The sequence below is a fragment of the Gopherus evgoodei genome, chromosome 4 (assembly GCF_007399415.2).
Source record: "Gopherus evgoodei ecotype Sinaloan lineage chromosome 4, rGopEvg1_v1.p, whole genome shotgun sequence".
Lineage (NCBI taxonomy): Eukaryota > Metazoa > Chordata > Testudines > Testudinidae > Gopherus > Gopherus evgoodei.
The window spans coordinates 136491885-136505106 of NC_044325.1; the positions used below are offsets into that span (position 1 = coordinate 136491885).

At 44.7% G+C, this 13222-nt stretch overlaps 1 protein-coding gene across 1 annotated transcript in view; it reads left to right on the forward strand.

Moving 5' to 3' along the window:
* Window positions 1-471: 471 nt before the first annotated feature.
* RAB44 (RAB44, member RAS oncogene family) overlaps window positions 472-13222 on the forward strand; it is a 35788-nt gene continuing 23037 nt past the window's right edge. Inside the window, exons 1-5 of the mRNA XM_030561229.1 lie at window positions 472-743; window positions 1793-1850; window positions 4452-4653; window positions 11659-11857; window positions 12896-13010. Coding sequence (XP_030417089.1) covers window positions 11663-11857; window positions 12896-13010 — 310 coding nt within the window. The 5' untranslated portion in view covers window positions 472-743; window positions 1793-1850; window positions 4452-4653; window positions 11659-11662. The remainder of the gene's footprint in view (window positions 744-1792; window positions 1851-4451; window positions 4654-11658; window positions 11858-12895; window positions 13011-13222) is intronic.

Consider the following 13222-nt stretch of genomic DNA (forward strand, 5'->3'; position numbering starts at 1 on the left):
AGCCCTTCCAGTGACTGTCACTGTTTCCCTGCAGGTTGTCAGCAGGAAAAGATACTGAGCACATAAACATCCCCTGAGATCTAAACCCGTCTCAAAATGAGCCAGGCCCATTTCCTCAGCTGCTCTTCCCCATCACACAGGATCCGCATGGAGGTTAGACCGCTTTCAGCGAGGTGGAGCAGAAGATTGATTTAAGCAGGATCTTCACCATGCTCTTGAGGCACGTAGCTACAATGTATGCTTGGAAACCACTCATCTGTTGCAGAAGTGCCACAGCAAGCATTATGTGACTGTTGTCACAATTCACCTCCTCTCATACAGGTGTCCCATTTCCTGATAACCACAAGTGCCACGCTGTCTGCCCAACTTAATCGATAAGATTCTCTCACAAATCCTGCAGCCTTCTGTAAATCCTGCTGAAGGAAGCAGCAGCACTGTCTAGCACTTACAAAACTGCAAATCAGACAGCAAGGAACAGGACTACATGTCAGAATCCTCCCATTGTGTGCAGCCATCACACTAACATTCCACCCCCCCACACCTCCGTGACCTCTTTCCAAATGGCCCAAAGAGCCCCATAGCTGCAACAGCTGTCCAGATTTTGAACTATCTGCAACTCATCATTAAGAGCAATGCACAAGCAAACATAGCTGCTTGCCAAGTAGGTTCTACAGCTGGAGGTAGGCCCTGGGAGGTGGAGAACACCGTACCTGCCCTATCTCTAACATTAAACCACTTCATGGGTAAGTGCACAAGCTTGGCTTTGATCTCCTAAGCAGGGAGGAAGATAGGATCTGTTGGATGTTTCCAGTTATGTGCAAAGGTCCTAGAGACGTTTATGCTTAGCCTCCCTTAAAGCACCCATAGGCAGGACAGTGCAAAGCTCATGTTCCAGTTAGCTCAGCTTTGGAGAGCAAGAATCAGTGCTCAGTATGAATATCTCTGATCTAAGAGTCATAACATGCACTGGACATTTCACTTCAGTTCTGGGCTCTGAATAAAATAATATTTAGCACTTATCTTTTCTCTCCAACAGACTTTATCTCAGTCAGTGGCTCGCAGCCTTTCCAGACTACTGTACCCCTTTCAGGAGGCTGATTTGTCTTGTGTACCCCAAGTTTCACCTCACTTAACTACACCTCTACCCTGCTATAACGTGGTCGTGTGGAGCCAAAAATCTCACCTGCGTTATAGCTGAAACTCTGTTATATCAGGGTAGGAGCAGCAGGGCTCCGGCGATGATTTAAAGAGCTCTGGGCTCCAGCCGTTGCGGGGAGCGCCGGGCCCTTTAAATCGCTGGTGGAGCCCCGCTGCCACAGCCCCAGGGGTGGCAGGGCTCTAGCAGTGATTTAAAGGGCCCGGGGCTCCCCGCAGCAGCCGGAGCCCCGCTGCTAACGCGCTATACGCGAACCAGTGTTATATTGGGTCGCGTTATAGCAGGGTAGAGGTGTACTTGCTTATAAAATCAGACATAAAAATACAAAAGTGTCACAGTCACTAGTACTAAAACATTGCTGACTTTCTCATTTTTACCATAAATTATAAAATAAATCAACTAGAATATAAATAATGTATTTACATTTCAGCCTATAGTATACTGAGCAGTTTAAACAAGTCATTGTATGAAATCTTAGTTCGTACTGACTTCACTAGCACTTGTAGCCTGTTGTAAAACTAGGCAAATATCTAGATGAGTTGATGTACCCCCTGGAAAACCTCTGCGCACCCTCCGGGGTATGTGTACCCTGTGTTGAGAACCACTGATCTAAGTCTTGAAACTTCTCTGCACTAGGTCGGGGAAACTGAAGCAAAAGAGATGAATTCTACTGTCCCAAAGAACAGCCCAAAAGGTGAAAACTAAATTAATTTTTTTTTAATTCAGGTTAATAATGGCAGGTGAGGAATTTCAAAAGAACCTAAGGCAGTTAGTCACTCCAGATTCAAAGTGTGCCTACCTCCCTTGTCAAGTATCAGAGGGGTAGCTGTGTTAGTCTGGATCTGTAAAAAGCAACAAAGAGTCCTGTGGCACCATAGACTAACAGACGTATTGGAGCATGAGCTTTTGTGGGTGAATACCTACTTCGTCAGATGCATGTGATGGAAATTTCCAGAGGCAGGTATAAATATGCAGGCCAGAATCAGTCTGGAGATAATGAGGTCACTTCAATCAGGGAGGATGAGGCCCTCTTCTAGCAGTTGAGGTGTGAAAACCAAGGTTGCAGGAACTGGTTTTGTAGTTGGCAAGCCATTCACAGTCTTTGTTTAATCCTGAGCTGATGGTGTCAAATTTGCAAATTAACTGAAGTTCAGCAGTTTCTCTTTGGAGTCTGGTCCTGAAGTTTTTTTTGCTGCAGGATGGCTACATTTAAATCTGCTATTGCGTGTCCAGGGAGATTGAAGTGTTCTCCTATAGGTTTTTGTATATTGCCATTCCTAATATCTGACTTGTGTCCATTTATACTTTTATGTAGGGATTATCCAGTTTGGCCAATGTACATAGCAGAGGGGCATTGCTGGCACATGATGGCGTATATTACATTGGTGGATGTGAATGAACCGGTGATGTTGTGGCTGATCTGGTTAGTTCCTGTGATGGTGTCGCTGGTGTAAATATGTAGGCAGTGTTGGCATCAAGGTTTGTTGCACGGATTGGTTCCTGAGTTAGAGTTACTATGGTGCGGTGTATGGTTGTTGGTGAGAATATGCTTAAGGTTGATGGTTTGTCTGTGAGCGAGGACTGGCTTGCCTCCCAAGGCCTGTGAAAGCGAGGAGTCATTGTCCAGGATGGGTTATAGATAACTGATGATGCGTTGGAGAGGTTTTCGCTGAGGCCTGTAGGTAATAGACAGTGGAATTCTATTGGTTTCTTTCTTGGGCTTGTCTTGCAGCAGGAGGCTTCTGGGTACACCTCTGGCTCTGTTGATTTGTTTCCTTATTTCCTCGTGTGGGTATTGTAGTTTTGAGAATGCTCAGTGAAGATCTTGTAGGTGTTGGTCTCTGTCTGAGGGGTTGGAGCAAATGCGGTTATACCTCAGCGCTTGGCTGTAGGCGATGGATTGTGTGGTGTGTCCAGGATGAAAAATGGAGGCATGAAGGTAGGCATAGTGGTTGGTGGGTTTTCGGTATAGGGTGGTGTTAATGTGATCGTTGCTTATTCGTACCATGGTGTCTAGGAAGTGGACCTCTCATGTAGATTGGTCCAGGCTGAGGTTAATGGTGTTGAAATTGTGGTGGAATTCTTCCCGAGTCTCCTTCCCATGGGTCCAGATGATGAAGATGTCATCAATGTAGTGTAGGTAGAGAAGGGGTGTGAGTGGACGAGAGCTGAGGAAGCATTATTCCAGGTCAGCCATAAAAATGTTGGCATATTGTGGGGCCATGCAGGTGCCCATAGTGGTGCCACTGGTCTGGAGGTATATATTGTCACCAAATTTGAAATAATTGTGTGTGAGCATAAAGTTACAGAGCTCAGAAACCAGTTGTGCTGTGGCATCATCAGGGATACTGTTCCTGATGGCTTGTATTCCATCTGTGTATGGGATGTTTGTGTAGAGAGCCTCCACATCCATGGTGGCTAGGATGGTGTTTTCTGGAAGATCACCAATGCATTGTAGTTTTCTCAGGAAATCAGTAGTGTCACGGAGTGTTGGTGGCGTAGGGTCTGAGTAGAGAGTCCACATATCTGGACAGTTCTTCAGTGAGAGTGCCAATTCCAGAGATGATGGAGTGTCCAGTGTTTCCAGGTTTGTGGATCTTGGGTAGTAGATAGAATAACCCCGGTTGGGGCTCTAAGGGTATGTTGATTTGTTCCTGTGTTAGTGTAAGGAGTGTCCTGAGAAGATGGTGCAGTTCCTTAGTATATTCCTCAGTGGGATCTGAGGAAAGTGGCCTGTAGAATTTGGTATTGGAGAGTTGTCTGGCAACCTCCTTTTGGTAGTCAGACCCGTTCATGATGACAACAGCACCTCCTTTATCAGCCTCTTTAATTATAATGTCAGGGTTGTTTCTGACCTCCCTTGTGTGCCCTTGAAATTCCCAGCCAGAGAGTGTAGAACGGCACTGAACCAAAACCCCAGAGCCCAAAACATCTGGACTTTGTGGGGGTTTGAAAATACAGCAAAGGCCATTTAAATTAGAATGATTGACATAGCACCCAAAAGTGTGCTTGGAGCTTTACAGGCATATGAAAAAGACACATCACTGCCCCAAAGCACTTACAATCTACGGGACAGATTTTTTAGAAGTTCAGCAGCAGCTGCCTTTGTCATAAGTGGGGGATTCTGAATTGTTCCTCATAGGAGCTGAGAACTTTTTGGAAAATCTGGAACCTATCTCTATGTTTTATATCAGCGGTGTCCCTTTAAATATTGTCTTCTTATGTTAAGGTCACAAAGCAATGTTTCGTGAACAGGAAATGCAGGGAACTCTAACTGTTATATTTAACCCAACAGCGGAAAAGTGAGTTGAGCAAGAGAAAGAAAATGTCAGATCATGCCCGAGCCAGGTTGATGAAACATAACAACAGAAGCAGCACTCCTCCTCTGCACTTACTATGCCAACTTACCGCAAGAAATAAAGGAACCAACTCACTTCAGAGAAGGTGCCCTGCACTTTGCAACGTCTGAAACCCTCTCTCAGAGGCACTGCTGAAAGGTAAGTGCAGTTTACACCTTGGTTGCTTTTTTATTCCTGAGGCAGATTTAGCCCCAAATCTGCTGCAAAATCCTGAACTGATCTACTCTTCTGCACAAAGAAATTGTTTCCATGTTGCTTAAAAAAAAGTTTGTGTAACTTGGCTCCCAATTTGATTTAATCAGGGCTGGATTTTTCAGGGGTGCCAAACATTTCCAAAATCAGGCCCCTAGTAGAAATGTTTTGATCTTGATATTAATGGGCTCATGCAAGCGTCTCAAATGCAATCAGTCATCTAACTGCTGCGGCTGAGTTAGTGCACGTCTTGCTACTTGAAAAACCCAAGTAACAACCAGAGAGATCCCAAACCCACTCTGCTCTTTAGCTGAATAGGATGCCTCATGAGTCCTCTTTGTTGTCAGGGTAGCTTGCCTTTCTGCTTGTCACCCCTCTCTCCCGTGGATAGGTATCGGTCCAGGACAGTTCAGTAAGACCAGACCGAGGAGGCAGCATACTCTGGAGAAACAAACAAGAGCTTGGGAGGGTGTCCAGTTCTAATCCTGGCTCTGTCAACCATCTGATGTGTGACCTTGGGCCCACTCAATTTAGGTGGGATTTTCAAAAGCTTCTAAGGGAACTAGGCACCTAATTCACTCTCCTTCACCCAGGCATCTAAACCCCTTAGGCATTTTTAAATGCAAACTCTTCCCCAGTCTGTGCCTCAGTTTCTCCATCTATAAAGCAGGGATAACACTAACCTTTCCCATCTACTTCACTGTGGTGGTGTGAAGATAAGTTGCCCATAAAGCCCATACAGCATGCCTATTTGCTAAGTGTCATTAAAGCCACATGACCTGATCTGCTGTAGAAGCTTCTGTTTCATTTCCATTATGGGCAAAAGACAGATTCACATCACAAACCACCCAGAGTTAGGAGTCAAACTCTGTGGACTGGGCCAGACCTTAAATAGCAGTGTTGCTTTCCAGATCGGAACCCTTTTATGTTGATATATTTTTAGGGGAAAGCCTGTAAAAATTGGTCTAAAAGCGCCTGTTTGAGCGATCTTTATTTTAGTTTATAGACAGTTTTCTGGCCTGGTAACTCATTTCCTATGAAGTCCGGATGCTTATCAGCATCTTTGCCTAACCATTACAAAACACACAACATGCTGAAGTTAATGTGCTATCTCACCCAGACCCACCTAACCTCCCCCTCTTAGTGTGAAACGGTTAACTCCTTTAGTTCCCATGCAAATATCATTTGTTTAGAACGAACAGAGAAGAACAGCCTCTGGGGACAGCCTCAGGCAATGTATAATGAGAGGAAGGGCAGCCTGGGGGGTAGGGTGCTAACTTGTATTCAGGAGCTCAATTCCCTTCCCTGCCACACACATCCTATGCGACCTTGGGCAAGTCACTTATGCTGAGATTGTCAGAGGTATTTAGGTGCCTAACTCCCATTGAAACCATAGTCTCTGTGTGACTCAGGGTACACCTACCCTGCAAGAAAAACCCTGCACCAGCAAGTCTTAGCGCTCAGTTCAACTGATTTGAGCTTGTGCGATGAGGCTAAAAATAGCAGCCCAGACATTCCCACTCAGCCCGGAGCCCAGGCTTTGAGACCCACCTCTCTTGCCAGGTTTCAGAGCCCAGGCTCCAGTCTGAGCTGGAATGTCTATGCTGCTATTTTTTTAGCCTGTAGCACAAGCCCGAGTCAGTTGACCCAGGCTCTGAGACTCGCTACTATGGGGTATTTTGCTGCAATGTGGACGCACCATCAGTTCCCCATCTGTAAAGTGGGGATAATTATTATATCGAGCTCTTATCTAGAGCTTTTCAACAGCAGATCTCCAAGCACTTTACAATGGAGGTCAGTATCTTTATCCCTGTTTTACAGCTAGAGAACAGCATTTCCCTACCATACACGGACATTGTGAGGATCAGTATATCAAAGATTGTGAGGCGCTCAGATAATTAGGGTCATGGGGCTACAGCAGGCTCTAAGACAGAGGGGCTCTGAGCAGAGGGCTCTGGAGACTCAGAGCCACAGTTCTGCCAACACTGATGCACACACTCAAAGTTCAGCATGTAAGTTGTTGTAGGATGGGGGCCCAAAAGGATGCTCCCTCAGAATTTAGGGGGAAGCTGTATCTTTTGTAGAACTTCTCCTATATTTCAGAGCAGTTGCTTATGTTTTGAGATGGCTCAGAACCGTGAAGCCCATAGGAGGGATTACAGAAGAAGAAGGATATGCACAAAATGAGCAAAGATTAACAGCACCATCAAACTAGGCAGAGGCTTAATCTTATCTACTTTCTCTATACCACTCATGATTTTATAGACCTCTATCATATACCCCCTTAATTGCCTCTTTTCCATGCTGAAAAGTCCCAGTCTTATTAATCTCTCCTCAGACAGAAGCCGTTCCATACTCCTAATCATTTTTGTCGCCCTTTTCTGAACCTTTTCCAATTCCAATATATCTTTTTTGAGATGGGGTGACCACATATGCACACAGTATTCAAGGTGTGAGCGTACCATGGATTTATACAGAGGCAATATGATATTTTCTATCTTATTATCTATTCCTTTCTGTCTTATTATCTATCCCATTATGTTTGCTTTTTTGACTGCCACTGCACATTGAGTGGAAGATTTCAGAGAACTATCCACAATGACTCCCAGATCTCTTTCTTGAGTGGTAACAGCTAATTTAGACCCCATCATAGTATATAGGATTATGTTTTCCAATGTGTGTTACTTTGCATTTATCAACATTACATTTCATCTGCCATTTTGTTGCCTGGTGACCCAGTTTTGTGAGATCCTTTTGTAGCTCTTAGCAGTCTGCCTGGGACTTAACTATTTTGAGTAGTTTTGTATCGTCTGCAAATTTTGCCACCTCACTGAGTTTACCCCTTTTTCCAGATTGTTTATGACTATGTTAAATAGGCCCAGGACGGACACCTAGGGGACACCACTATTTACCTTTCTCCATTCTGAAAATTTGAAAGGCCCCTGCGTGGCCAAAGCTTACAAGGAGCACAAACAGGATTTGAAGCCACCTTTGCCCCATCCTCGTCATCCCTTCCCCAAGGGTGGGAATGGACCAATTGAGAATCAGGCCCTCAGAATCCACATGATGCTGTAACCCTCATCTCTGCTATCCCCTCTCGTTAAGTCAGTCTAAAGCTAACCTGTCAGCTCTTTAGAAAGGAACCTTCCATTGTAACTTTCCTGCTTTATCTAGCACATATTCGGGGGCGTTAACAGTGAGCATAGTTTATAACGACACCATGAGATCAGCCTCTTGGTTTTGCTTTAACTTTCAGTTTCAAATCAATCTAACAAACTCAAGATAAAACTCCACCCAAACTGCCCGCTTTTGACTCGGTTGGGGAGCTGAAGCCACCAAAATTCCATGTGGACTCTCCCAGCGTTGCCTACTCTTGTGAATCTATCACAAGTCTTGTGATATTTGGTGTTTTTCTGACTGCCCAGCTCCAGGACTCTGTGATTATTATGTGAGAATCATAGAACTGGAAGGGGCCTCAAGAGGTCATCTAGTCCAGACTCTGCACTCAAGGCAGGGCTAAGTATTATCTAGACCATCTCTGACAGGTGTTTGTCCAACCTGCTCTTAAAAATCTCCAATGATGGAGATTCCACAACCTCCCTAGGCAATTTATTCCAGTGCTTAACCACTCTGACAGTTAGGAAGTTTTTCCTAATGTCCCACCTAAACTGCCCTTGCTGCAGTTTAAGCCCATTGCTTCTTGTCCTGTTCTCAGAGGTTAAGAAGAACAATTTTTCTCCCTCTTCTTTGTAACAACATTTTATGTACTTGAAAACTGTTATCATGTCCCCTCTCAGTCTTTTCTTCTCCAGACTAAACAAACCCCATTTTTTCAATCATCAATAGGTCATGTTTTCTAGACCTTTAATCATTTTTGTTGCTCTTCTCTGGACTTTCTCCAATTTGTCCACATCTTTCCTGAAATGTGGCACCCAGAACTGGACACAATACTCCAGCTGAGGGCTAATCAGCATGGAGTAGAGTGGAAGAATTACTTCTTGTGTTTTGCTTACAATACTCCTGCTAATACATCCCAAAATGATGTTTGCTTTTTTAGCAACAGCGTTACACCATTGACTCATATTTAGCTTATTATCCACTATGACCCCAGATCCCTTTCCGCAGTACTCCTTCCTAGGCAGTCATTTCCCATTTTGTATGTGTCCAACAGATTGTTCCTTCCTAAGTGGAGTACTTTGCATTTGTCCATATTGAATTTCATCCTATTTAATTCAGACCACTTCTACAGTTTGTCCAGATCATTTTGAATTTTAATCCCATCCTCCAAAGCACTTGGAACCCCTCCCAGCTTGGTATTGTCCACAAACTTTATAAGCGTGCTCTCTATGCCATTATCAAAATCATTGATGAAGATATTGAAGAGAAACCGACCTGGAACTGATCCCTGTGGGACCCCACTCGTTATGCCCTTGCAGCATGACTGTGAACCACTGATGACTACTCTCAGGAATGATTTTCTAACCAGTTATGCACCCAGTTTATAGTAGCTCCATCTAGGTTGTATTTCCCTAGTTTGTTTATGAGAAGGTCATGTGAGACAATATCAAAAGCCTTACTAAAGTCAAGACAGACCACATCTGCCACCCCCCCCCGTATCCACAAGGCTTGTTACTCTGTCAAAGAAAGCTATCAGGTTGCAGCAAAGAGTCCTTTGACACTTTATAGACTAACAGACGTATTGGAACATGAGCTTTCATCATATTCACCCACGAAAGCTCATGCTCCAATACGTCTGTTAGTCTATAAGGTGTCACAGGACTCTTTGCTGCTTTTACAGATCCAGACTAACATGGCTACCCCTCTGATACTCAGGTTAGTTTGACATGATTTGTTCTTGACAAATCCATGCTGACTGTTATTTATCACCTTATTATCTTCTAGGTGTTTGCAAACTGATTGCTTAATTATTTGCTCCATTAATTTTCCAGGTACAGAAGTTAAACTGACTGGTCTGTAATTCCCCAGGTTGTCCTAATTTCCCTTTTTATAGATGGGCATTATGTTTGCCCTTTTCCAGTCTTCTGGAATGTCTCCCGTCTTCCATGACTTTTCAAAGATAATTGTTAATGACTCAGATATCTCCTCAGTCAGCTCCTTGAGTATTCTAGGATGCATTTCATCAGGCCCTGGTGATTTGAAGATATATAACTTGTCTAAGTAATTTTTGACTTGTTCTTTCCCTATTTTAGACTCTGATCCAGCCTCATTTTCATTGACATTCATTAAGTTAGACTTCTAATCGCCACTAACCTTCTTGGTGAAAACCAAAACAAAGAAGTAATTAAGCACTTCTGTCATTTCCACATTTTCTGTTATTGTCTTCCCCCCCCTCATTGAGTAATAGGTCTACTCTGTCCTTGGTCTTCCTCTTGCTTCTAATGTATCTGAAGAATGTTTTCTTGTTTCCTTTTATGTCCCTAGCTAGTTTGATCTCACTTTGTGCCTTGGCTTTTCTAATTTTGTCCCTACATACTTGTGTTATTTGTTTATATTCATCCTTTGTAATTTGCCCAAGTTTCCACTTTTTGTAGGACTCTTGGCTGTCATTTTTTTAAAATAAATTTTTAGCCCTGACGGCAGACGTGACAAGCTTGGGAACATGACCTGAGTGCACCTTAAACCTCTCCCAAGATTATCAAATTTATATATTTAAAATCTCATTATTTTTAAGCCAATTTCCTGATTTTTGGTGGCCTGACTCGGGGGGGTTGAACTCCCGTGAGAGGCAATGCTACATTCGTTTCATTCTGAAGCCCTTAGCAGAGCCAGTTTCACTCTGACCAAACTCACCTAACAGTTCAGGAACCTCAGCAAAGCTAGCCAATCCTAAGCTGTTCATTTGTACGCCACTAAGGCCTTGTCTACAGTACAGGGAAAAGTTGATTTAAGCTATGCAATTGGAGTTACGTGACTAGCGTAACTCAAGCTGACATAGCTTAGATCTACTTAGTGCGGGGGCTCTCCCAGCGACTCCCCTTACTCTTATCAATCCGGTGGAGTACAGGAGTTGATGGGAGAGCAATCTGTGGTCGATTTAGTGGGTCTTCATCGAACGCCATGTGTCAATCCTCTGGTAAATGTAGACAAGCCCTAAGATTCACAGTGTTCAAAGAGAGAGGCTGAAGCAGGGCCTTGGGCAATGGGACCAAATCAGGGACCCTCTGGATACATCTACACTGCAAAAAGAGAAAAAAGCCAAGCCACAGCAGCAAGTTTCAGAGCCCAGGTCAGCTGACTGGGGCTTGCACTACTGGTCTAAAAACAGCAGTATAGTTATTCTGGCTTGGGCTTGAACCCAGGCTCTGAGACTTTTCCCTTCACTGGATCTCAGAGCCCAGGCTCCAGCCCCAGTGGGAACATCCACACTGTCCAAGTCACTTGACCTAGGCTCAGAGACTCGCTGCCGAGGGTTCTTTCCTGCTGTGTAGACGAACTTGCAGTCCTCTGTCTGTGTCGGCAGAGTGGTAGGATGGTCTTGGGAGCAAATCATTGAGCCTGGGAGTCAGGAGATCTGTGTCTAATTCCTGGCTCTGCCTTGAATGTCCCGTGTGACTGAGCAAATCCCTTAGGCCTAGGTTTGCCAGCTGCAGTGAAGAAGCCACTGGGTTGAGACCTAGAGACTCACACAGGGACCACAATCATACGGTGACATGCTCTACTCCAAACTGATGAGGACCAGGTCTGCACTGGACAATCAGAGACTGTCCCACTGCCAACCCTCAGCCATTCAGTCCCCATTAGTCTATTCTAATTCAGACATAGTCCATTCCCCTTTTCGTCACATCAATAGCAAAACAGGCTTGTCCCCCCTCTCAGTGTAAGAGTTCTATGACCCTTTGAGCTAATCTAATTAAAAGCCCGTTGCTAAGAGAACTCGAGAAGATGAAGGGGAGCACGGTTCCCTCTGATTTCTCTCTTACACATTGAAAGAGCCATGGAGGAGCAGAGGAGGCCCAGGAAGCTGGGCTCAAGCCGACGAAAGCAGCTGCGAGATGTGTTCGGTGGTGCAAAGACACCCTCGATCCCGGAGGAGGAGCCGTTCCCACCTGAAATAATGGAAAAGATTCAGGAATTCTTCCAGGAATGCGACAAAGACCAGAAAGGTTTCATCACACGTGCCGACATGCAGGTAAATTGCAGGTTTATGCAATGAACTCACTGGGCCAAGTTCGGGCATTAGTGAAAAGCCCATAGAAGCCAAGGAGGTATAACTGAGAGCAGGACTGCCCTGATGGACAGCATGTGGGAATGGAACTCAGTTCTGTTTCTGGGTCTGCCATTGAGCTGCGGTGGGAAAGTCACATTGCTCTGTGTCTCTGTTTCTCCATCTATAAAATAGGGAGAATGCACCTTCCCTGCCTTCATAAAGCACTTGGAAATCTAAGGTTGACATGTGCTATGTAATTATTAATCATTATTGTGTTGCAGATATAGATATATGAAACTATTAATCATATAATGTCTGGTTCTCTAAGGTATTCTGCTCCCCTCAGTACAAGTTTAGGACAACTAACGCTGCTCAACGTCAGGCCATGTTCAGCAAATCACCCAAGTAAAGGCTGAGCCAAAAAAACATTGAGCAAGGGAGGCCATGTTGGCTTGTGGTTAGACCAGGGGGCTGCCACGGACTCACGGTTTTGGCAAGTCACATCATTTCATGCCTCAGTTTCCCCCACTGTAAAACAGATCTAAAACAGGTCACTAGCAGAGCTAATAAATACAGGAGGCCCTTGGATGGACAGTGCAAGGGAAGGGCAAAATGTAACCACTGGTTATTGTTCAGCTTTGGTCTCAATACTTCACACTTACAGTGTCTATTTATTAAGGAGCTTCCAGTCTCAATAGAGAAGGGGAGAACAGAGGCACAGTGAGGTGAAATGACTCAGCATATCACTGGTGGAGCTAGGAATTGAAGTCAGGCCTCCTGAGACCCAGGCCAGTGCCCTGTGCACTGGATCAAGGTGCCTCTCTTGAAATTAATGGTGTAAAATGGTGAGGAAGTGGAATCAGGCCCAAGCAATACGACAGACCAGATTTCTAAAGCCGCGATCACACCTCGTTGCTTTAAGCACAGTGCCTTCACAATGGGCAAACAGGACCCTACACCTGAGCTCCTTCACAAAGTCAATCACATCTCTATCTAATCAAACATTTGCACTGGTTTTAGAAACTGAAGAAGGAGGATTTCCCATGCAATGCAGCAGAGCTGGAGCTGGTCTTTGATGGTCTCGATACCGACAGGAATGGATATTTAACTACGGAAGAATTCACCACAGGGCTCAGTAGGTGCCACTTTACTGCCTTTCACTGATGGGACATGGGAAATTCATCAAAGAGTTAATACTATAGCGATACAAACAACAGTGATCAGGGCTGGCTCCAGGGGTTTTGCCGCCCCAAGCAGTCAAAAAAAAAAAAGCCACGATCGTGACTGTGATCGCAATCTGCGGCAATTCAGCAGGAGGTCCTTCGCTCCGAGCGGGAGTGAGGGAAC